The sequence below is a fragment of the Mus caroli genome, chromosome 11 (genome assembly GCF_900094665.2).
Source record: "Mus caroli chromosome 11, CAROLI_EIJ_v1.1, whole genome shotgun sequence".
Lineage (NCBI taxonomy): Eukaryota > Metazoa > Chordata > Mammalia > Rodentia > Muridae > Mus > Mus caroli.
In genome coordinates this window covers 71,754,114-71,780,831 of record NC_034580.1, presented here as the reverse complement: position 1 = coordinate 71,780,831, position 26,718 = coordinate 71,754,114, and the positions used below count along the sequence as shown (strand labels likewise).

General features: G+C 39.9%; 1 protein-coding gene across 1 annotated transcript in view; it reads left to right on the top strand.

Annotated features, from left to right (window-relative positions):
• The window catches only part of Cpd (carboxypeptidase D), a 69,902-nt gene that overhangs the window by 2,592 nt on the left and 40,592 nt on the right, over nucleotides 1-26,718 (top strand). Inside the window, exons 2-3 of the mRNA XM_021176197.2 lie at nucleotides 3,645-3,892; nucleotides 26,103-26,245. Coding sequence (XP_021031856.1) covers nucleotides 3,645-3,892; nucleotides 26,103-26,245 — 391 coding nt within the window. The remainder of the gene's footprint in view (nucleotides 1-3,644; nucleotides 3,893-26,102; nucleotides 26,246-26,718) is intronic.

The window sequence follows — 26,718 nt, the reverse complement described above, 5'->3', positions numbered from 1 at the left end:
GTTGTTTTGAAACAGGCTCGCCTGAAATTCACCATGTAGACCCGGCGGCTGGCCTCAAATTCACAGAGATACTTGTGCCTCTGCTGGAATTAAAGGTGCTTGCCATTGCCAGCTAGGGCTTTTTTTTTTTTTTTTTTTTTTGAGAAACTGTATCACCTGCACTGTTTGCATTCATTGCTTGGGTGTTTAAAATGTCCCATAACACCTCTTGCAGGGACTTTATCTTTGGTTGTTCTGCTGTGGCCAATGTGAAGAATTTTTCTGAGGTGATACTGACAGTCTCAAGGCAAAAATTCACTCTCTGCTTAACTCTTCCAAATTAGTGTCATTTAGTGATCACGAGTCCCCCCACATCACGGTCTTCTTGGCTCGCTGATGGGCACTGGTGTGTTTTCTAGGAGTTCAGGGCTCAGTTGGTATTCCAGACTCTGTCTGTCCTGTGGCAGGTGGCTTTGATTACTTATCAATCCCAAATTTTTGTGTGTGTTTTTTTTCAGATGTAACGCTAATAAAAAAGGAAAATTTATGCATAACTTCAGTCTTAAAATAGAACTCAAAATACATATTCATTAATGACTAATTAATAACAGGATGTTGATATGTAAATAAAATTTAAAACACAAACACAATTACAGATTGGTGGATGGGAGGGATATTAAAAAGAAAAACACAGACATTAGTCTATGTGAGAAAACTATACTTTTAAATGTGTTTTGTGGAGTAAGTTGCTTCAGCGACGTCCTGATATTCCTTTCATCCAGCTCACTCCTTCCTTCTCTCTTTCTCTCTGTCTCTCTTTCTCTCTTTCTCTCTCTCTCTCTCTCTATCTATCTCTCTCTCTCTTCTTGACAGGGTTTCTCTGTGTGGCCTTGGCTGGCAATCCTTATGCTCAGAGAAACCTACCTCCCAAGAGCTGGAATTAAAGGTGTCCACCACCTCCTCCCAATGCATATTAAGTTTTTCAATGCTGGCATTTATAGTTCAGTAGTGGAGTGCCTTCCTTATCTATGTGGGGCCCTGAACTGAAAGGTGAGGGATAAGGGAGAAAAGAGAGAAAAACTCTTAAGACATTTCTTTGGTTTATGAGGGTTGAACCTCAGGGCCTGGAAAGTATTCTACCATTGAGCTACATCCCAACCTTTGGTATACTTAATAAAGAATGGTATCGTCATGTTGGTTTTTTTTTTTTTTTTTTTTTGGTTTTTGAGACAGGGTTTCTCTGTGTAGCCCTGGCTGTCCTGGAACTCACTCTGTAGACCAGACTGGCCTAGAACTCAGAAATCCACCTGCCTCTGCCTCCCGAGTGCTGGGATTAAAGGCATGCGCCACCATGCCCGGCTGATACAGATTATTTTTGAGGGATATTGTATATGATGTATAATATTTTTGAGTCTTTATTGTTATTCACATATCAAATTCTCCATTTTTAAAGAGGTTGTTTATAGGGCTATAGGAAAAATATAATAAAGTTAATTTCAAAGTTAATTTTAAAAATATATAAAGATTATTATTTTTAATATGGTATATTTAGCAACTTCTTTAAATCTTATGATACTGAAGTCAAACACTTGAGGATTTAAGTGGAAATCTTAAAACATCTTTCAAATAAGGTTGGAAATGATACACAAAGCTGCTTTGACAAAGATACTAAAGAGTAGCCTTACAGCTACTGTGACAGGTATTGCTTTGTTTTGACATTGTCCCCAGAAGAGTGACATTGTATCTTAAAACTATGTAATTAGAATACAGAGAATCACATTTAATTACTCTCATAGATTACTAATGTTACCTGGTTGTAAAAGTGGTTGAAACATCAGGTCCTCTTTATGATGTTTCTGAGAAGTATTGCAACAGTGTTGAACAAAAGGATCTCTCATTTAGTAGAGTCTTAACCTAAAATATGTGAAGTAGCACACCCCACTTACACAGAATATTCAGGGCTTTTCTGTTGTTGCTTGTATGTATTTTAATGCCTGCAGTAGTGTTCAGCTCATAGTTAATACTTTAAAAATGCTTGTTGCTAAGTGAAGTGCCTGAACTGGGAGAGCCTTTTTATAGTTTTCCCAAAGTAAATGGAGGAAAAAAAAATCTAGAGTTGTTTTAGAAATGCAACCAGAAAGTAAATGGTTAATACAGTAGCTAGGTGGAACTAGAAAGCTCGATGTGACAGCCTTTATTGTTCCAGGGTTGTTCTGTCACTCAAGGAGGGGCAGTGGCAGTCAGAAGCAGACTGAAACTGACCAGGATGTTAGAGAGCTCCAAAGAAATGAACATTTGTTGAGGAGCTAGTGTGGAGTTCTGATCGTGTGTTGGTTTTAGTAGATGTAATAATTCTGAGAGGTGGGCTGAATATTCACATTTTATAGATGAGATAGAAATGGGGATTTAGAGGCAATGACTTCTGATCACATTACTGTTGAAGAACAGCTCTGGGGGACATCTACAATGAAATGAGGCTGGGGCTGTAGCTCAGAGTTAGAGGGTGTGGCTAACACGAACTTTGCTTGCTTAACCCCCAGAACCCACCCCCGCCCCATGTAGAATTGTTTTTGAATAGAAACCCCCTTGTCTGTGTCAGTTTGGTATCCAGTGGCCCAGGCAGAAACCTTGGGGTAGCAGAGGATGGCTCTGTATTGGTTTTCTCTGAAAGAAGCTCACTATATATATATCAGGTGGAGTTTTCCTGAATCTTTCCAACTTTGCATCTTTCTTGAAAATATAATTTGGTATAAGGATTTTGTGAAACTGGAGTCAGATAAGATATATTGTGTTTACTGCCCAAAGAAAAATTTCAGGATAAGGCAGTAAGTATATAGAACATAATGTTATTAACTTACCTCTTGTATTCAGCACATGTTTATTATGTTAGCCACTTTTCCTATGAAATTGACACATTATGAAACATAAGTTCCAAGTTACACTATATGAAATTGTCACTTTTATAGGTAGGAAAAAATAAGATTGAATTCTGGCAAGTTCCTGTAGGTCAACCTAATTAATGAATTGGAAATTTCTCACGTAAGACACTTCCTAAAACATTAGTTAATGTGGTTTTTATTCAGCAACATGTTCAATGATGGAAACCTCTGTAAGTACTTATGGTTAACTTGAAATGTAAAAGCACCCTGATTGATTGATTGATTGCTGGGGATCAAACCCAGGGCTTATGCATACTGGGCAAGCACTCAGCCATTAAGCTATGTCTTTAGTTCTGAAATTTTAAATACCTTTTTATATTTATTTATATGTGTTGGAGAGCACACATGCCAAGTGTGCGTATAGGTTAGGAAACAACTTGTGGAACTCAGTTCTCCCTTCCACTGTTGTGGGCCCTGAGGATTAAATGAAGGGCACTAGGCTTAGTGGCAGGTATCCACTGAGCCATCTTTCCAGGCCCAGGATAGGTATTTGATTTGTGGAGCTGGAGGATAGAGTCAGTGCCTAGCATGTGCCCAGGCCCTGAGTTCATCCTCGGGACTGATTAAGTGAATGATTGAATGAATGAATGAATGAATGAATGAATGAAAAAAGAATAAAGGAAGAAAAAACTGAGTTTATTTATGAAAGATCCTGTGGAGGTTTTAAATGCTTGGTATTGTCTGTGCCTTCTAAGGGTGATATGTAATTTGATTGTGTTTTCAAAGGTTTGTGCTTTCTGGAAATCTTCATGGCGGCTCAGTGGTAGCAAGCTATCCTTTTGATGATTCTCCCGAGCATAAGACCACTGGACTCTATAGCAAAACCTCCGATGATGAAGTCTTTAGATACTTGGCAAAAGCTTATGCCTCTAACCACCCTATAATGAAAACTGGCGAACCCCATTGTCCAGGAGATGAAGACGAGACTTTCAAAGATGGGATCACGAATGGCGCGCACTGGTATGACGTGGAAGGTATGCCAAGTACTGATTCTGTTGCATTTCCTTCTGTTGGTTTAGCTTTCTTACATGTATTCTGAATGCAGGAGGAAATGTGCAATTTCACTTCTTAAACAGGTTATTTCTTTGTATGTCTGAAGTTTCCAAAACTACAGCAAAATTTAAAGACGACCACAGAAATATGTACTATCTCCAGTTGAACTCCCTTGCTGATCTCTTACCCCATATGCTCCACCTCCCTGTCTACACATGCCTCTCCCCCCCCCCCCATTCTTCCCCAGACCACTCAAAAATTTGTGGCTGACAGATCCCTTAAGTCCCTCAGCACTTGTTCTTCCAAGCACCATTCCCGCATCTGAGAGGTCAGCAATCAGTCAGCGCTGTCATCCACATGCTGCCTGGACTTCATGTCCCTTGTAGTTCCTTTTTCTCCAAATCCAGGATCTGGTCAAGGCACAGCCATTATATTTGATCTTGTTAAGAATCTGGGCGGGAGCCAGAAAGATGGCCCAGTGGATAAAGGCACCTGCCACCAAGCCTAACACCCTGAGTCAGGGCCATAGGACCCATATGGTGGAAAAAGAGTACTAACTCCCGAAAGTTGCCTCCTGCTCTCCGCATATGCACTGTTGCATGCGTGTACCTACCTACCTGCCTAAACACATGTGAGCGCACACACACACACACACACACACACACAGAGAAATGTAATTGTAATGAAAAAAAAAAACTAAAACAACAGTCCAAGTTGTTGTCTTATAGAACTTTGCAATTTTTAGGTTTGTTACTTTCTATATTGTACTTCAACTTCAGTTTCCCAGTAAGACTATTATATAGACCATATCACATGTCAGGAGACACAGAAAGTTAAGTTATAGGTCTTAAATTATTTGGCTAGAAATAGTGACTATCAATCTTATCTTTTACATAAAGGTATATTTGCTCATGTATTTTAATCTGTGGGTTGATCATGGAATTCTGACTTTCTTTATATATATATATATATATATATATATATATATATATATATATATATATATACAATCTATAAATATTAAAAACTATAATATATAATATATAGCATATACTATATAAAAACTATATTTATATATATTTGATATAATATACAATATAATATACTATTTTATTATATAGTGCATGTTTAATATATAAATTATAAATATTCTATATTATGTATTTAATGTATAAATATATGAAAAGATCATATATATTTATGTAAAATATATTTATATAAAATTATAATATATAAATATTATTTTATATTTATATGAAAGTATAATATGTTTTATATATTATACTTTCATATAAATATATTTTAATATATAGATTATATAAAATTATGTTTTATATAAATACATGTATGATAACTTATATAATATAATATATAAATATATTTAAATATATATTTAATATTATGACTATTATATAAATATTATATATACATCTATTTAAATATATTATACATAAATATTTAGCCAAAAAATTTGCCATTTTGCTTTCTTTGCTTGATCATGCATGTGAATGCCTGTTTTTGTGAAAATTTTTGTGGTGTTGAGGAATCAAACTCCAGGGGCCCAGTCAGCCTAGGCAAGTTCTTTATCGCATCAGCCCAACCATTCCAGGCTTGAACTCTTTATCATCTTGCCTCCAGTGTTCTGAGTACTGAGATTACAGGGTTAAACCACAATGCTTGGCCAGTTTTCTAGGTATGAGACTACGACGTCAGTGATAGTAAGAACATTCACAGTGTTATATGTCCATTACTAACTGTCTATTTTCTGAATATTTATATCACCTCAGATACTCTGTAATGATTAGGTAATTCCTATTACTTTCCTTTCTCTAGTTACAGGAAACCGTTATTTTCTTTTTTCTGTGAATTTGTCTATTCTAGGTATTTCATATAATTAAAGTCATAAAATATTTGTACTTTTACATCTAGTGTGCTTCACTTACCATAATGTTCTCAGTGTTCATCCATTCTGTATCATGTACCGGAACATCATTCCTTTGTATAGCTAAATAATATTCTCTCTCTATAAAATACATACCACGTATGCACAGATATGTAATAGATTTTGTCTATCCATTCTCTGTTGATGGCACTGAGTCATTTCTACTTCACTGTGGAGTAGTGCTATAGTGAACACTGTTGTACAAGTAAGTGTCTGAGTCCTCACTCTCAGGCTAGGAGTCATAGAAGTGGGGCTAGAGAAATGGCTCATCAGGTAAGAGCACTTGCTGGTCTTCCTGAGATCCGATTCCTGTCTCCACATGACAGCTCACATCTATCCACAACTGTTTGTAACTCCAGTTCCAGGGGTTCTGTAGCCCTCTTCTGGCCTGCAGGTACAGCAGGTACTCATGGTGTACAAACATACATGCAGGCAAAACACCCATACTTATGAAAGGCAAATAATAAATTAAAAATCATGAAAGTAGCTACCATTTTAAAATTTCAGAATAATAAAGTACAATGTAGAAGTAGGTCTAGGAAGATGGCTCAGTAAGTAAGAGCACTTATTTTGAAAGCAAGAGGACTTGAGTTCAAATCCCCAGCACCCACATAATAGCCCTGTGTGGCATGTGTGCCTGTGACCTAGTCTTGTCAGATGGAAGTTCCTGGAAACTTAACTGAACAGGTAACCTCTTCAGGTTCAGGGAGACACCCACTGTGGAGCCCAAGAGAGGAAGATATTTGACATCTTCCTCTGGCCGCCTCAGGCATGCACCTGGGGGTGTACCTCTCTCTTCACACTTATAGAGGCATACATCACCTGCACACAAACAGTATGCAGAAAGAAGCTAGACAGGGTGCACACACGAATCCCCAGCATGCAGATGACTAAGATAGCAGGATCACAAGTCTGAGGCCAGCCTGAGCTACACAGCCTTTAAAAAGTCTTCAAAATGTAAGCAGAAGGAGGAGTTGAACTTATAGGAATGTCACAAGAATCCATGATGAGATGCTGAGGTGTTCTCTACTTATCTGCGGGCAATCTCATTATAGAACATCTTGTGACATATCTCTTAATTCACCTTTATTTATGCCACTGATGTTTTTGGTTTTTGCTGTTTGGTTTTTGAGACAGGGTCTTACCATATAAGTCTGTGTAGACTAGGCTGGTCTCTAATCCAGATTCTCCTGCCTCTGCCTCCCAAGTGCTGGAATCAAAGGCATGTGCTATCATGCCTAGCTAATAACTTTTTGATTTTTTTATGTCTAGCTGCGTGTACTGAAAAGGAGTCTTAAGTTAGAGGACTGAATACCTTCTAGAGTTTTCTGACCTCCTCTAGTTTCTATCCATAGTTTATGTGTTACAAACATCTACAAGTCTGAAATATTTAGCAGATAACCTCTTCCCTCGTTAAAGTTGGACATGGTTTGAAAAGCACTATATGGGAGTATACTTTAATGTGTAATCCTTACATTTCAGTCTTCAGAAATAAATTGATTAATTTTGTGAGCCAGTAGTTTTGTGAACTGGTCAAGTTATTGTATGAATTAGAGATATTAAGATAATGGGATGAATGATAATTTATTTTATCTTTTTGGTTTTAAAAAAACACCTTAAAAGGTTAAAAAATGATTCCTAATTGACAGTTGATTGAAGCATACACTAAAACACAGTCTGAAAAATAACTATGCGGTTTTTAGAGAAAAGAAGTATACTTTGCCTCACAGTCACAGATTCTCCCATTAAGCCGGTTATGAAGCCTTTCTGTTTCTCCCCACCTCTGAGGAAGCTAAGCTTTGGGGCTGCCATTGTTCATTGTTTGGGGAGCATCAACATCCCTCTTGTTTGAGCTGAGCGGTCAGATGCACTGTGTTGTTTCTACAGTTGCTAGCTTCTCTTCCTGCCACAGCAACTGCTTCCTAGAGAGAAAGCCGTGCTGGCTCCAGTAGCTTGCCCAGGATAAAATCATCTTGTTTCTGTCATGCAGCACCACAGGGAGATGTTGTAAAGACCTGTGACTGGGCCTATTTTCAAGGCCGGATGTCCTGGAATGGCGTTACTAATACTCTGTGCGATGTACTCATGAATTCCTGCTCAAAGCAGTGTACATGTCTAGAGCTGAAAATGAACATATTGATCTAGTTTGGTCCTTTTTGCTTTATAAAACTTCAAGGACTAAGAGACGGACGAACTCACACAATATAGCTATTCACTTAGTAAATGTTCCTGACTGCCTGCCACGTTCCATATTCTGCTTCAGGCAATAGGGACACAGTAAGAGCAGAGCAGAAACAGTTGCTACTTGCAAGGATCAGATAGCAGATAAGTAGTGTGGGAGTGGAGTGATGGGGCCGCCACTGCCTTCCCTATGCTTGCCAAGGCTGACATGCATGCTTAGCTGCCCATATGGAGTCCTGGCTTCTCTCAACATGCCTTTCAAACCCACAGATCCAGGTAGGGAATGGCTGTCCGAGTAGGCCTGTGAAAAGTCACTCACCTGCTAAAGCTGTGTGGTTGTGAGAGTCTAGCCAGGAGATTTTACCCAGCACAATGCTGAGTCCTCTGCCACTGGCATACCTTTCCCCCACTCTTTGTTTTGTTCTTGTCGTTTGACTGTGTATTGGTTTTTAAGTCAGAACTAGAGGCCGAGCCCATGATTTTGTGCATACTAGCAGCATTCTGCCGTTGAGCTACATCCCCAGCCCTCCTTTAACGTTTAAATTTCTTTTAAGATTTATTTTTATTTGATGTACGTGAATGTTTGGATGTATGTATACCATACACATGCCTGCTGCCTGAGGAGGCAAAGGAATGAGCTGGACCGCCTGGAGCTGGAGTTGTAAGCCACTGTGTGGGTGCTGGGAATTCATCCTGTACTCTCTGCAAGAGCAAGTGCTAACCACAGAGCCACCTCTCTAGCCTCTAAATTCTGTTTTGAGACAGGGTCTCACTACGTTGCCCAGGCTTGAATTGAGCTTGTTCCTTCTGTCTCAGCCACCTGAGGAGCCATCTTGAAAGTTTTTCAGACATAAAAATTAGCTGATGGCTTAATATGTATATTCCAAATCATATTTAATGAAACTGGGCTGTAGTTTGGGTCACTGTTTAAAGAGTTTCTGTCTTTAAGGCCTGGGGAGCTAGCACAAGCCCCTGAGTTTTATGTAAAAATGTCAGGTGTAGTGGTGTGTGTCTTATCCCAACACTGGGAAGGCAGAGGAGGAAGAGGAGGGTCCTTGGGGCTTGCTGGCCAACCATTCTAGCTTAGGTGAACGATAGACCAGTGAGAGACCTTTCTGGGAAGTGGACTGTGTTCTTGAGGATGAACTTGAGATTGTTCTCCGGCACACACACACACACACACACAAGAAAGAATCTATGTATACTTATATAGTTTAGGAAAGGCAAGAAACCCAAGACTGTAACTGAAATGATTTTACCAAAGTCACCATTCTGTGTAAAAGTTAGAAACCATCTAGGGCAGGGCATGGTTATCTTTTACCTCCCTGAAGACAGAGGCACAGAGGCTAAGAGCAAATTCTGTGTGTACATAGATAAGAGAGATTAGTTGATCTTCAACATGTTAATGAATTCTTTCACTCTAGATCCCTAAATATAAAATGAAGATAAACGGTGTGATCTCTTTCCCAGGATTATGAGGTTCAGCTGAGAACTGTTGTAAGCACTTAGCATCAGGCACTGTAACTACTTACCTCTGCAAGAGCTCCCACTTCACTAGGGCAGGATTTCCAGTTTATTTGGTATTCTATTTCCTTGACTTTGAATCATGTCTTGTAATAGAAGGTAAACAGTGCATCTTTTGTGAATACTTGAATAAACAAATTCTTGTTATTCATGTAAAAAGTGGTTTACATAGCTTACAATATTAGATACCTGAACTTTGGACTCAAAATTCCTAAAAATATTCTTCCTACGTTTATTCCTACTGTGATAAAATAAGTTCGTCTTATCGTAGGACGTGATGTTTTTTGTTTTTGTTTTGTTTGTTTTTTAATTTTACTATTATCCTATAATATGAAATGCCTTTACATTTTTAAAACTATGTGTAGACCTCTGTCTGTGCACATGAGTGCTGTTGTCTATGGAGGTGGGAAGAGAGCGTCTGATCCCTGTAACTGGTTGTAGTGAGCTGCCTGGCACAGGTGCTGGCACCTAACTGGCTCCTCTACAAAGACTAACATGCACTGTTTGCCTCTGAGTATCTCACCAGTCCCTTTTGGTTGCTTATATACATTTCATCAATGTGTATATATGTTAAAAACTTTTATTTTTTTAAACTTTATGAGACAATACCTAAATGTGGGGCCAGAGATGTAGCTCAGTGGTAGAGCACTTACCTAGCACACGGCAGGCCCTTGGTTGGTTTATCTTCCCATCACTGCAAGCACCTGATAACTAGCTTGCCATTGTAATATTTCCTTTATTTTAAAAGTGTGTCTAAACCCACTAACGTCTCCTACAACCCAGTAATGGGCACCACCTCCACCTTGGAACAGCTTTGCTTTTGATCACTGTTGCCATAGAACTGAATTGCTTTCATTTTTTTTCTAATAGGAACAAACATCTTACAATTTGCACATGATAACTCCTTTTTCTTTTGTCCTGGCTTGTTTATACACCTCAGTCATTTATGGTGAAGACTGAGCTACAACTTACCTCGGGTTGTCTTCCCTGTAATTTGAATGATTATTGAGACAGAAAATTACTCAGAAATATCGTCAGCACCAGCCAGCCTCGTGCTGTTCCCATGTCTGCACAGTGTTACTCGTTGAGACAGCTGCTGCAATGCTTTATAGTTATGGGGCTTTGCTCTGGATTTTAAGTTGTTGCTAATGTGGCACTGAGCCTTTTCGAACTGGCAATTATGATATTTTACCCCTTTCTTTGGAAGAAGGAAACAGTGTGTTGATTTATTGAGGCTTCTTCCCTCTGTTTTTAATCTTTCATCAGTTATGAAACGTGAGCAGATAGCACATCACATACCCAGAGCAGGTTTGTATAAGCGTGAACTCCTTTGATCATGTGGATATTCACATTCTTCCTCTAAATGGCCATTACTCCGAGCAGCACTAATGTGCTCTAAACACTGAAGTGTGCTGGCTTGAATGTTTCCTATGTCACTAAATAGGGCATATACCAGAAAGCTGGAATATAAAACAAAGAATTAAATATGCAATGCATAACTGGAAAGATAAACCACAGCATTTGCTATTAATAAAAGATGAGTCCTTAAGGATCATAAGAAGTTTAGTTTCTCTCAGTAGCTGTTCAGTCATGAAGACTAGTGGATCTGAACAGCAGAGACAAACCAGTCTGACCTGAAGAACAGTGCAGAGCAGTGCTCCATGTGTGCTTCTGACGTCTGTTTACTAATCCGAGGTATAGTTGTCAGGCTTAGGAAGTGTGTGTCAGGGTCTTACAAGTATTTAAAGCTATGCAGTAAAAACAAAACAACACATGGAGGAAATCTGAAAGGCTCTATGCCTGCCATGCCTGCTGGTCTCACATTTTATAGGATCAGGTCTGAGCTGCAATGGATGGAGTCTGATCCAACCTACTTATCGAGCCTTTTCCTCTGCCTCCCCTGTGCGCTGGACTCTTTGTCCTTTGCTGGCAAATACGGACCTTTACAGGTCACCGTGCCTCTAGAAAGCCTCCAAGTAACTCACTCTCCTGCCCTCACCACAGAACGTCCTCTTCTTTAACACCATGAATGTGATGCCCGCCCACTCGTGTTAGGCAGGGTGGCACTGCTCATTTCAGATCACCTTTAACTCTGTGTGGAAAGGAACAGAATCCTAGAAGAAGGGGATCTAGGGAGAGTTTTTATCGTTATCTGGAATGGGATCTCTTGATGATAAGGGCTTTATCCACAGGATTACATGGGAATGAAGGGGATATAAGAGGTATAAGGAATTGTTTCAGAAAATCAGGGAGCCTGTTTGGGTCTGAGCTAGGTCCTCTGCATATGTGTTATAGTTGTGTAGCTTGGTCTTCCTGTGGGACTTCTCACAGTGGGAGCAGGACTGTCTCTGACTCTGCTGCCTGCTTTTAGGATCCTTTTTCTCCTGCTGGGTTGCTTCATCCAGCCTTAATGTGAGGAGATATGTGTAGTCTTATTGCAACTTGATATGCCATGTTTGGTTGTCATCCCCAGAGGCCTGCCCTTTTCTGAAGGGACACAGAAGAGGTGTGGATTTGTGGGAGGGGTGGAGGGGGTGGGAAAGCTGTGAAGAGAGGAGGAAGGGAAACCGCAGTAAGTGTGTAATATAGAAGAGAAGAGTAACTAAAAAAAATAAATAAATAAAAAGTGTGCAAGATGAATCACAGGACTAGTGCTGGTGAAGGGTCAAGGAGAACCCTCAGAAGAGATCCACCCGAGCCTCACCTTGCTGTGGGAGAAGAGTAACAGCGAGGTACTACTTAATCTTCCCAAGTACCAAGGAGCTGTTAAGAAACAGCTTCTAAGTGCTGGAGAGATGGCTCAGTGGTTAAGAGCACTGACTGCTCTTCCAGAGGTCCTGAGTTCAATTCCCAGCAACCACATGGTGGCTCACAACCATCTGTAATGGGATCCGATGTCCTCTTCTGTTGTATGTACCTGAAGTTAGCTACAGTGTACTCATATGTATAAAATAAACAAATCTTTCAAAAAAAAAAAAAAAAGAAAGAGAAAAAGAAGAAAGAAACAGCTTCTAGAGCCTTGGCAGTATCAAAGTGAAAAGAGGCTGAGGGTTGTAAGACATGTGATGGGCATATGTCAGTCCACAGTTCTGAAGATTGAATCGATACAGTTTCCTGGCATAATTTAATTGCTTAGAGTCAAATTCCAACTAGAACATAGTCGAACAGATGGGTGATTTTTCGCCTCCAGAGTGAAAAATGTTTGTAGCAGGAGGTTTTCATGAAGGGATGCTGACAATTCAAGCACCAAGCGTCAACCTGTTCACGGTTCACAAGTAGGAATGATGGTGAAATTTGTGTTAGCAACTGCTTTCTGTCTCACCTCGTCCTGTACGTTAAAGACCTGGTGGAAGCTTTCTTCCTTTTTCTTTCTCCTCTTAAATCTGAGAGCTATTTAATGTAAAAGGGGAAAAAAAGGATATAAACCCATATTCAAACAGAACACTTGGCTGCTTCTTGAGTCATGCGTTTGCTTCCTTGAGCTGTGGTCCGCCCTAGTACAGAGCCTGGCCTTTAGGATCAGCACGCTTGTGTACTTTGTAATGTGATGATGGGCTCAGAGAGCCTTTTCAGCCTTCACCAAGGGAGAGCCACGTATGCTGGCCAGGATTCATCTCTCAGGTTCCAGAGCTCATGTCTGTGAGTTAGGTGCTTTCAGTCCATGACCCCTTTTCTGTGTAATTCAGATGATCAAGAACACTTTTATAAGGAAAAATACAATTCAGAGATGTGAGAGAGTATTGACCAAGTGGGAACCGAGACCAGGCAGGACTACATCTAGTTCTGTAGAATCATATCACTAGCAAATATGTATCTAGTGGGAGTGGTGAAGGAAATGGATGCTCACAGAAGTGACCCGAGTGCAAATAACAAGTTCTGGTAGGAATTAGGCAGCTTGAATTTAAAGTCTTAAAATTGTTTGTTTTTTTTTTTTTTTTTTTTTTTTTTGCACAGTTGGGAGAGTCAGGCAAGTGTGTAAGTTCAAGGCCAGCCTAGTCTACAAAGTGACTCCTTCGGGACAGCCAGGACTACACAGAGAAAGCCTGCCTGCCTGAACCTGCATTTTTCACTTGTTTGGTTCAGTGTGCCTCCTTACCCTTTTTAATGAATGGTATATTTATTAACATTTAACTTGGAATGCAAACTTATCATTTATTATACATACAGAAATTGAAATTGTGAAATGTTCTTACTACCTTTAGAAACTCTGAGAAGTCTGCCCTCATCTGAAGTTAGGCTTTCCTACGCTTCAGTTACCAGTCATCAGTCATAGTCTGAAAGTCTTAAATGGAAAATTCCAGCCATAAGTGATTGATAAGCTTTAAATTATACACTGATCTGAGTGGCACAATGGAATCTTACATCATTCTGCCTGTATCCTGCCTGGGACATGACTCATTCCTTCAATGAGAATATCCACACTCTGTATACTCCCTGCCCAGTAGTGTCTGGTTTCCACTTGGTTTTTCAAATCTTGTGTGGTCCAATTCAAATAATGCTCACATCACCTCTGAATAAGAGAAATGAGTATATTCCAGAAAGACAGTAGCATATTCACGTGACTTTCAGTACAGTATATTGTTATACTTGCTTTATTTATCAGTTGCTGTTATTTTCTTACAGCATCTAACTTAAAAATTAAACAGGTACTTTAAGAGAGTAATCAGAACACAAATAAAATAAAACAAGTACAGTTTCTGGGATGCTAATTCAGCCTTGGAAGAGGGGAAGTTGTTGGGGTTTTTTAGTTGGCATTGGGCTTGGTTTTTGTTTGTTTGTTTGGCTGGCTGGCTGGTTGGTTGGTTGGTTTTTTGAGACAGGGTTTCTCTTTGTAGTCCTGGCTATCATGGAAGTCACTTTGTAGATGAGGCTTGTGTTGAACTTAGAGACTTGCCTGCCTCTCCAAGGGCCTAGCTTGATAGTTGCTGTTTTAACATGGAAGCTTCAGTCTAAGAGAGAGGAGTGAAGGGGTAGTAGTTTTCAATAAAAAATTGACTGTTTTGAAGTCTCCCCCCTCTTTAAAGCCAGATCTCTGGGCTTAAATCAGTAACAGGGGCCTGTTCTGTTACAGAGGTGAATTGAGTATCTTAAAGCAGATGAAGATGAGTTGGAAGACAAAGAGTAATGCCTATGAGTGGATCATTTGATCTGAGAACCTTTAGCTTACCCATAGCAATTAATACTGGCATTGATAACTTGTTGTAGCCCTGGACAGGTTCTAATAGTTGCTTTGGAGGCTAGAGAGATGGCTCAGAGATTAAGAGCACTGACTGATCTTTCTGAGGACCTGGGTTTGGTTCCCTTTGGTGACTCACAGTCATCTGTAACTCCAGTTCCAGGAGATCTGACCCCCTCTTCTCTATGTGGTACTGTACACTTAGGGTGCATAGACATACATAAAAGCAGAAGTATCCACAGGCATAAGCTTTTAAAATAAAAGAAAAATAAGATTCTAAAAATCAAACTTCTATGCCATTTTCATTTATTTGAATATGTTTAAAGTAACGTTGAAGTTTTATTTAACATTTTGTTATGCAGGATATTATTTTGCTTACAACTGCTCAAATTTAAGATTAAAACATTTGGATACCAACTCAATATTTGTGAGGTAAGTTGGGAGGATCACTCAGCAGCATAGTGCTTGCCTAGTTTCTTTAAGGCCCTGCTTGGGTTTGATACTCAGCACCACAGATATCAATAATTTGTGAGCTGTTGCATATTTTTTCAATTTAGTGTGCATAAGGTGAAGATCATTGGCTTGGATGGCCCCCTAGGAGACTAAGCATCCATAGAGGCTTGCTTACTACCACTATTAATAAGACAAATGGCAGATGCTTTCTACTGTTCTTAAGATGTTTTTAAGGTATGCCTATAGCTGAATATTTTACTCCCCAAATTAAAATTGTCTTTGCCCGTATTCAGATGTTATTGTGAAATCTGACATTCTTCTTTATGTTGAATCAAATTATATATTAGCCTTTAAAAAAAATAGGTAAATGTCTTGACTGAGTTTGGCAGTGGCTGCTGGTGGTAGCATCATATCTGTTTACGGATCAGTGTTTGCTTCCTGTTACAGTGCAGGCTCACTTTGTGCGGATAGGTCTTGTGTTGATGAAAAAAAAAATCAAACCAACAGATCCAAACCAACTGCTTATATTTCCTTATACTTACAAGGTCTTTGACATTTAGTATTGGAAAAAAAATGTTAAATTTAACACAGAAGTCAACTGATGTGTATTTGTGGCAGCTCACAAAAAAATTCTTAAATTATTCATAAGTCAGATAGTATCTCCATTTGTTTCCAGGTTTTTAGGTAATTTTAGAAGAAATTTCTAAATTATGAATTGAAACTGATGACTAAAGACTTTTGATTTTCTAAAGGTAGGATAGCTTTTTTGTTGATTGTTCCTGTGAAATAAGTTTGTTTTCTGTTCTTCTGAGTCACGAGAAAGCTGTAGATTAAGGGGGTAATGCAATACATGAATTCCTTCTGAAGGCAGCCGTAGTAAAGCAAGTGTACGTTCCTCTTACGGGGTTTTATCAAGGAAAGTACTTTGTTAGATCACTTCCCCCGTGGCCAGAGAACACACAAAGCAGGATTTCCCTCCTTTAAACCTGTTTGTTTCATGACCCGGTGTGTGTGTCTGATGAATGTTTGTATGTGTCTGGAAAGCATGTGTACTCTGCTGCCGATGGGTGGGGACAGTAGACACAGCCTTAGACCTAGTCAGCTGCTCTTGTGCGTCCAACTCCACCAGCAAGAATGACGCTGCAACAGGATCCTTCTGCACACGTTTATTGGGAGAGCTTGATTGTAGAGGCGAAGAGATCCCGAGCCCAGAACTGGTGCTGCTTATATAGGCCTAGGAGAGGCGTGTCTCACACCCGGATTGGTTATGCACTATGCCTCATTTGCATGTTCCTCATCTGATTGGTTACTCTCTCTCAGTATCTCACAGTAAGTACCTCATTAACATACCTCATTTGCATGTCTCACATCTGATTGGTTATTCTCTCAGTACCTCATTATCATACCTCATTTGCATGTCTCACATCTGATTGGTTATTCTCTCAGTACTTTGCAGAGCCTCATTATCACACCGGGGGCCAGGCAGTGTTTTGGCGAAAAAACTTTGCTGCATAAGTACACATTGGTTGTTTGCCCAAACTTATGCGTGGTGGCCAGCAGTAGCCTGCGCCACTCTGCAACGGCACATGTGGCTTCCCACAAGCTGCCCCTGCCCCTTCGTTCTGATGATTACTGAAGAATGCTGAGGTAGATGTGTGGATCTGTCTTCCTAGTGCTATCAGTTGTCTCCTATATTTTGCAGTCCTGTTTTAGATACTCACACTTAGGGTAGATTGCCTTAGTGGAGTTGACCCTTTATCATATCTTTGTATTCCTCTGGAAAGTACTACATCTGATGTCATGGCTTTTCTCACTCTGTGTTCTTTCTCCCCTGTCTCCCTCTCCTCCTCCCCCCCCCCCTTCTTTCTCCTCTCCTTGTGTTCATGCTTGTGGAGCTAGGAATTCACCCCCAGACCTTGCACACACTAGGCAAGCTCTCTCCAGTGACCTAATGTCCCAAGCCCTTCGTCAGCCTTTACATATGTTCATGTAGCATCTGGTTTTCCAGGCCTTTTTGGGGCCCTTCTTACTTTTAACGTATCTGTACCACTACATGAGGTGACCTGATCTCCGGCACTGAGTGGTAATTCCTTTAGACAATTTCTTTTAGTCATCTACTCTATAACCCAGGTTGTAGTTGCCAGCTGTTGCTGATGTTTTGTTCTGTTTGGTTTGTAACATTTTCATTAAATATATAATCACTGGTAGGTAGGTTTGGGTTTTAAAAACAATTTTAATTAGTTCTCTTATATCTCTGGTTTTGGGAGCTTGTGGGTGAAGTTATATTTTGAGATAAGCTGTTGTGTGTAGCACAGACTGGCTTTAAATTTATGATCATAAAGGCTTCTTTCTCAGCCTTCTGATTGATGAGAAAGTAAACTAGTGTGTGTGTGTGTGTGTGTGTGTGTGTGTGTGTGTGTATGTGTGTCTACTAGGGGCTGTACATCCTGGCACGTGTTCTACTACTGAGCGACTGTCCTTGCCCTTGATTTTTAAAGACAAGGTCTTACTGTATGGCCCTGGCTAGCCTCAAATCTGAAACCCTTCTGCCTCTGCCTTCTGAGTGCTTGGTTACAGACAGCATGTGCCACCCCAGCAGGCTAAAAATAGTTTATACACTTCCCAGACAGTTACATCTGCTGCTTTTCTTTTGTCCTTTATTGCTGGGCATTATATCTTTTACCTGAGGAAATTTCTATGTTAGTTTATGTTAAGGTCAGTCAGCTTTCAGTAGATTCTCTGGTTTTCTCTTATTGGATGTCTGTTTTGTCTCTCTTCCTGCAGAATATTTTTTATTGGTTGTAAAACCTCGGAATATTGGCTGAAAGGAGGTGTTGGTGTTCCCAGGTTATGGGCTGTGAGGTGTTGTCCATGCTTTGTCTTGCTAACCCCTTTAAAATACTTGCCTAGAGCCTCCTGAGCGACTGTTTGTACTGAGGAGCTGTAGAAGTAGGCATTTGAAAGGTCTTTCCTGTGCACTCCAGAGCTCTCCCTGCATTGTTGCTCTCTGTCTGCTTTCAGGGAGCTTTTAATTTGTTTTTGGTTTTTAGAAATTTAGGAATAGATTTTATTTTTTGACCATTGCCAAAGTTGTGAAGTATTTGCCACAGTGTGGTGGCTCCTTTTACCTGATGCTCCTGCAACAACAGTGCTTAATTAAACCCTTAACATTGTCCATAAAACTCCCTCCCTCCTTCCTTCACTCCTTTCTTTCCTCCTGCTTTTCCTTGTTTAAATCCTGTTTTTTTATGGTACATTTTGTGTGTGCTTGTCCTAGCAGGAAATGACCTAGTTAGGTTTAACTATGAGTTCAGACTCGCCTTAGGTGGGGTGTGATTCTTATCAGTTCAGTTCACATGGTTGTGGTGCTCTTGATGCCTGTCCTCTGTATGTCTCAAGTCAGTCTTGGACCTCTTCGGTACTTCAGTTTTCAGTGGTTTGAGCGTGCTGTCTCAGGGCAGATGCGCACTCCTGGAGTAGTGTAGTAGTGTAGTTCAGGAGCCAGGACTTGATAGATAAGCTATTGAGACCCTTGTGAACATCTCACATTCGCAACATTTCCAAGTCCCTGGCTTCACAGCTTTTCCAATATAGTGATAAATATATTCATGAAAGATGTCCCTTCTTAGGAAGGGATATGCATTGTGGAATATTAATTATATTACAAATTAAAACCACAGTGAGATACCACTGCACATCTCTTAGACTGCCAAGACATTTACAATCGGCCAGTCACTTAAGAACTTACCTAGGTAATGCATAGCTGCTCAATGACCACCGTTGCTGGTAAGATTGTGAAATTGGTATAACCACTTTAGAAATCAGACTTTTGCCAGGCAGTGGTGGAGCATGCCTTTAATCCCAGCACTTGGGAGGCAGAGGCAGGTGAGCTTCTGAGTTCGAGGCCATCCTGATCTACAGACAGGACAGTCTTGAAAAACCAAAAAAAGAAAAAAGAAAAAAAGAAAAAAAAAGAAAAGAAATCATACTTTTTACAAAGTTAAACATAAACTTGTTCATGCCATTTGAAGGTATTTACTCAGAAAGCATGAAAATACTCCACTATAAGATCTATGTATACCTTTTAAAAAAATAATTGCATATATACACAAAACCAAAATTGGAATATCCATCACATGGAGACTGGATAGGCACATTGTACTCTAGCTGTACAATTATAACTTTTATGCTAGTATTTCTAAAGATATTTTATAGGTTTTAGGTAGCTAAATCTGTTGTTCTCTAATGATTTCACATTTTGATAACAAAATAAGAAAGGTGTTCTGAGAACATAGACTTATTCATATTGGTTTATAGTTTTGTTTATGATTTAACTTTTACATTAAATTTTATATAGATGAAGGAATTTATTTGATATGCCATATGGTAAAGCTTTTATGCCTTCTGGATAAATATCTTCAAATATATGAGAAAGAACACATGACTTACTTCTTTCTGAGATTGTGTGACCTCACTTAACATTATATTTAATATTTATAAATTAAATTGGGAAAATGTTATATCTTTATGTTTCCCACAGTAAGTTTTATGATAATGATATATGTCATACATTTTATTACATTTAATCCTACAACTTTTATTGTTAACCTTTTTGTGTCACAATTTCTGATTATGGTGGAGATGCTTTTTATTTCTGCCTTTTTTGGTATGATGTTGGTGTCTGAACCCAGGGCCTATGCTGCTTGTGCTTCCTACACTGAGTGTCTTCACCAACCCCCAAGTAGCATTGTTGTTTGATAGGGTCTCACCCGGTAGACCAGGCTGGCCTGGGATACAGAGATTCATCTGCCTTTCTGCCTCCTGAGGGCTGGGATTAAAGATGTGTTCCATCACACTCAGCCCCAAAATACTATTTTTAAGTTGTCTTTTTTATTTCCAATGTCATTTTATATGGTTTTCTGTTTAACTTAAATATAAGTTGTCAAAGGAAACTTGAGACATACATGTCAAGGTTTTGACAGTCTGTATGTCACTAGGCTCTGCACTGTGAAGCTAATACTAATGGGACTAGAGACTACTAAGATGTACTTTGAAATCTTTTTTTTTTTAAATGATTTTGCTTATCATTTTATGTGTATGCATAGTTTACCTGCATGGATGTACTTCCCTGTGTGTGCAGTGCCTGTGGAGGCCAGAAGAGGGTGTCAGATCTTTGGAACTGGAGTTATAACTCAGTGAGCTGGGAACTGAACCTAGGTTCACTGAAGAGCAATTCGTGCTCCCTGTAACCACTGAGTCATCTCTGTAACTCCCCCTCAACCCCAGATCTTTTAACAACCTTATTGTTAAAAGACTTCTGAGCTCTCCTGCTCACTACCATGAGGGTATACTTGTGCCAATGATTAGAACTGGCTACTTGTAGACCAATAAAAGTTACATCTGAAAACCAGATTAGGTAACACTCTATAATGTTACATAAACTTGATCCTTCTGCTTTCTTTAGTTAATATTTCCTAAATTGCTACTGAAATAAAAATAAACAACAGATAAAAGAATGCTAGAACCCAAGTTTGGTTCTTTTACAGTGCTGTTATTATATTGTTATGGTCTGTTTCACCACCTCTGGCATGACTAAAGTGTGAGTTGGCCATATTTATAATAAAGTGGTTATTAAATTTCACTTGTGCAAAAAAGATGAATTCATATTAATATTGCTGTCACATTGCTTTTTTTTTCATGTGTTCTCTGTTTTGCTTCTTCAACAAGGCTAAACTTTGGCTAGTCATATTTTTTAATTTATATTTTTATAATAATCTTAGTTCAATTTCCTATACACAGTGGCCATTGTGTTGTTATCAGTAATGCTAAATGAAAGAAGCCAGTCATAAAGAAGTAGAACTCAGGAGGAAACTGAAATTGAAGAGAAGAAAAGAGAGAGCTGTTCACGGGGCACAGGGTTTCAGTTTTGCAAGATGAAATTCTAGAGATCTGTCACACAACATCATGAATGTAGTTGTTATTCTGTGATGGACTGCTATTACAAGGGCAAGTGACTTATTTACCTCATGTTTTTGGAGACTCCAATGGATAATCTTAATTATCACTGTGCTTTAACTGAGAAATATCTAGGGGATTTGGAAAGCATTCTTTTGGGTGTGTCTGGAAGGCGCTTCCAGGAATGATTAGATTAGGAGGGCTCCAACCTAATGCATAGAGTTATAATTTGATGGCATTATTAGAAAGTGGTAAGAAATTGGAGGTAGGACCTGTCGTAGGAGGAGATCATTGAAGTAATGCCTTTCAGGACTGTATCTTACCTGAGTATCCTCTTGTGTTCCCTGTTCTTGCTTTCTGATGACGGTGAGGCAAAGAACCTCCTGAGCTGCCATTCCCACCACCCTGATGTTCTGTCCAAGCTCCTGAGTCCACATGGCCTTGAACTGAGTGAACTTGAAACTATGAGGCCAAATGCATGGCTCTTCTCTAGACTGTTCACTCAGACATTGTGGTCACAGTTTTGAAGATGTAGCTAACAGGCAGAATGTTCCAATTGGGCAGGTCTATCAGTAGCCTCTGGTGAGGGGCCTCTAGACTGGACAGTGATAAGACAGAAAAATAAAGAGAATCAGCTACATGCAAGGTGATGGTGGGCCTGCTTTGTAAAGACTCTTTCTGAGAATTAACTGGGATTTTATCAGAACTGTTTTAATCCCTCCCAAGGGCAGCACCCCAGGGACCTTATTACTTTTTGTTAGATTTTACTTCTTGAAAGCTCAGTCACCTATAATCTCACCACACTGTGGACTAAGCTTCCAGGACATGAGCCATTGTGGGACAAAACACATCCAAACTATGACAGCAAATAACATTATTGTAATATGTAATTAAATATGATTATGGCACCAAATTTTATCTTATAAATATATTATTAACAGAATTAGACTAAAGTGATAACTTTTCAGTAGTCTTGTTTGTACTTAAAATAAATTTACAAACTTGCTATCCCCAGTCCCAAAGCCCTATATGATCCTGCATTGCTAAGATCACTCAACCTCTTTTTGAACCATTTCTCTGAACCACAGAGGCTATCTTCCCAGTTCCCTAACTTGACAAGTCTTGCCCTCTACCCAGAATGCTCTTCTCTGTAGCATTTACCCAGCTGTTTCTGTCTTGTTTTTCATATTTTGGCTCAGTAGTATGCATTAGTTTTCTTGTTGATGTGACAAAGGACCCAACAGAAGCATCTTAAAGGAAGAAGGATTTACTTAGACTTCATCTCCAAGGGGATGTAATGTATGATGGCAGCGAAGGCATGGTGTGGGGGAGTGAGGTATAGTCACGCTGTCTGCACTTAGGAAACAGAGAAAGGGGGGCGCTGGTGCTGCTCATTCTCAGCGCGGGGCTTCTGTCTTCAGTTAACATCCTTGGAAACCCCCACAGCCGTGCCCATGACTGCAGCGTGCTTCTAAACAGAGTCTAGTTAACAAGGAAGATTTGCTGCCATGAAGCCCCTCGTCACAGAGCTGTTTTCCTGATCACCCAGCATCCACTGTTAACAGCCTCTAGATGTCACATGGCTCTGTGCAACACTGCTCACTAGCTGATACTTTCTGGATTTGCCCAAGACGTACGTGATCTTGATGTAGAATTTGTCTCTTCATAACTTTATCCCCTGCACCTAGAACAGTGCCTGCTGTGAATGAATTATCTTCCTAGTCTTAAATGGCCTCATTCCAAATGATTTAAAATTTAATTTTAGGATGTCTTCTTGGATATTTCTATCTAACTGTTGTGCACATGCCTCAGACTCAGACTTAGCCTGCTCTGAACCTAGGCTGTCACACCCCTCTGCCTGCTGTGCCAAGCATCTTCTGTCTGTGGTTGAGCTGTCAGGTCTGCGGTCCTTTCTAGTTCTTTCCTCTCCCTGACCTCCCAGCAGTCAGCAGATCCTGTCAGGGTTTCCCTCTCCTCCTCCCTCCCATCTCATCACCACCACCCTTAAGCCAAAGTCTGTTTTACTTGAATCATTGTTAAAGGTGCCAAACTAGGCTGTGTGTCTTCCCCATTCTCCTCTCTTGCTGCTGCTCCTCTTTCTCATTCGCTGTTCCTCTTTTCTGGACCAGAAGACCTTCCAGTCCTGATGCCACTTTCCTGTTCAGAACAGCAAAACACAGTCTTTTCATGCAGCCTCCTCTATTCCCCAGCCTCTTTTAGACTCGGCTCCCTCACCAGGCTGACCTCTCAGTAGATTCACATGTGTTCATCCTGTAGCTTGCATCACTACTGCTCAAACAGCATATGTTGGACCCTGCCCAGCACTTGTAAAATTCCATTTCCATTCTTCTGACTCCTCAAGACCCCTTTTCTGGCCCAGAGTTACCCACCTTTCTTCAGTACCTTACTGGAAAAACTGCAGCAATAAAACACCTCCCAAGAAACCTTTCTAACCCTAACCCGCCCCTCAGCCCTAAAATTGAAACTATTAGCATAGGCCTATAATATCGCCATTGCTGGTTTTTAAAAATGATCTCAAAGTATACATAATACACAACCATTTTAATAATTACCAGGGCTACACAGAGAAACCCTGTCTCGAAAAAACCAAAAAAAAAAAAAAATAATAATTGTAAGTGTCCAGTTCCTTGGCATTAATGTATTTACATTGTGTGTAGCCTTCATGTCACCTGCATACCATGCTTGTATTTCTTTTTTAAATTCATTTATATTTCATGTGTATTGCATGTATGTCTGTGTGAGGGTGTTGTATTAAAGACAGTTGTGAACTGCTATGTGGGTGCTGGGATTTGAACCTGGGTCCTCTCAAGGAGCAGCCAGTGCTCTTAACCTCAGAGCCCTCTCTCCATCTCTATATTCTTTTTACTGCTATAGCTGTTTGTCACCTCTAGATCGTAAACAAACCTCTGCTAGAGATGCAACTGGACAGTAGTGGACTTGTCTCTACATCTCCCAAGAGGTCCCAGGCTCGTCTCCCAGCACCTCAACATAATTTAAAAAGAAAATAAATATGAAACTCAATGCTTTTATGCTAACCTTAAAAATAATTTTAATAACTTGTCCTTGTTTACAAGCATTTGGTTAGCATGGATGGACATAAGTTTATTAGGCTTGTTTACTGTGTTGTCAGCATCATGTCTCTTGTGCTGAGCGTGGTACTGGCCTTTCCATGATGTTGCTAAGCTCTGTTCTTTGCTGGAGTTGTGAAGTGAGCTATGTGACACTGACTTCTCTGTAGACAGATCTCAGAATGTTTCTCTCTCCCAAGTGTTGCCTTTCTTGTATCGTCAAACTACCACACATTCTTGAACACCATGGTGTCTGAGGGTTCCAAGTCCTTTGTGATCCTAATGCTCACATTTGCAAATAAAGAAATAAAGGCCATGTTAATAATACCTAAAATTACAACAAAACAAAACAAACAAAGCCCAAGATTCTCAGTCTGTAAAGAGAAGAGCTATCACTCAAGGATCAAGGATACCTCTTAGTGCTGAGTCTATAAAAGGGATTGTGTATTTCTCTTCTGAGTGCTGAAGGATCTTGCATTTATCATTTAAGATGTACCAAGAATTAGAGAAAGATAACTCTCAAAATGCACATTTGTATCTTCTGTTGCCAGGGGTGGAGGAGACAGCTGAGAGAGGATGCCTGTTGGGCGAGGGACAGTTATCCTAGGAGGATTTTGATGAGTTCTAGGTATAAAACAAACAAGCCCCCCAAAATGAACAAATAAAAACCCTCAGCAAACCTGAGCTCTGGGGTGTCTTTCAGGGATGTTGGAAATGACTAAGGTCAGAGCCCATTTCACAGGCAAAAGGCGGTGGGAGGCTTCTGGTTCTCTGTATGTTTAGGTGCCCACGCTCTAGGAGCAAGGTGAGCTCATAGAGAATTTATGCCCCCTCCTCCACTCTTCATTCTTCCTCCTAAAAGAAGATGGGAGAAAAACCAAGCAGCAGGAATGATGAGGTAAAACTCTCGTGCAAGTGAATGTGTGGGCTTGTGTAGGCGTAATGTGAGAACGATGGTCAACTGTGAGCACTAATCTTCCAGTTCTCTCCCCTTTATTCACATTTCAGGAGTCCATTCTCTTATCGTTTCCTGAGTGATGTAGCTGTGCCACCCTAGATGGCCTCTTTGTCTCTTGCTACCTTCTTGATAACACACACTGCTCAGTGCCAAAGCCTTTTGTGATCCTACATTGCTCCCATCACTCAACCTCGTTTCGAAGCACTTCTGTTCCGTCAGTTAGTATAAAGCCACAGTGGGCATCTCCCCACTTCCCTCACTATAACTAGAGTAGTGCCTGCTCACTAGTACCCTTGCCTGACCTCTCACATATGTAAAATGGGCACAGTAGCAATAACTACCTCATACAATTCATTTCATTCTGGAAATACTGCAAACATATAAAACAGAACTGGTCTGAAATTATAAGCAGCTACAACTGTTATTAGTTGATTTAATCATACTTTTTAAAAAAAAAGATTTATTTATTATTTATTATATCTTAAGTACACTGTAGCTGACTTCAGACGCACCAGAAGAGGGCATCGGATCCCATTACAGGTGGTTGTGAGCCACCATGTGGTTGCTGGGATTTGAACTCAGGACCTTCGGAAGAGCAGTCAGTGCTCTTAACCACTGAGCCATTGCTCCAGCCCCCTTAATCATACTTTTTATAGCTGCTCATCCTACCAGTTAAATGTATTTCTCATATATATATGTATGTATGTACACACACACACACACACACGAGTTCCCAGTGTGTATAAACCTTCCTTTTTAGTTTATATAATTGAAGAGCCTTCTTCAATTTCATACAACTTAATGGAAACATAATATATACATGGAAAAAGTTTGATGATTTAATTTCACCAGTCTTTTCGGGAGTGGAATTCTTTTCTTCTGTAAATAAACTTGTCTTCCTGTCACTCCGCAGGTGGTATGCAAGATTACAATTATGTATGGGCCAACTGTTTTGAGATCACATTAGAATTGTCTTGCTGCAAGTACCCACCTGCTTCTCAGCTTCGACAAGAATGGGAGAATAATCGTGAGTCTTTGATCACATTGATTGAAAAGGTAAAAGTTGCTGGCGTGAAGACTGGAATTTAGAAATAATGGGTTAAATAAGGAAGAAACAGTCCAAATAGCATGTTCTTTGTCTCATGTGCCTTAAGGTTGTAGATACTCTCTAGAAATTCTTAGTTTATGATCGACTAGAGTGCATCAAGCTCCACCTCTTCTACCCCAGCCCTGGTCCTAGCTCCTTGCTCCGTGGGACCTCCTTTGACAATCTTAGAACACTTTTACAAATAGAAATAATTGGCCAAATTTTTAGTGGGGGGTTGTGGTATAGTTCAGTAGTAGAAGGAGTGTTTGGCATAAATGAAGCCCTGCATTCAATTCCTGGCAACAAGAAAACCCTATAAATTGGTACTGTTGAAAGACTCCAAAACTCCCAAAGGGAGGCACTTACTCAAGCCTCGGGTCAGCCGCGCACCCAAGAAGACACTGAGACCGGTCTTAAGATGTATAGAGAGTAAGATTTAATA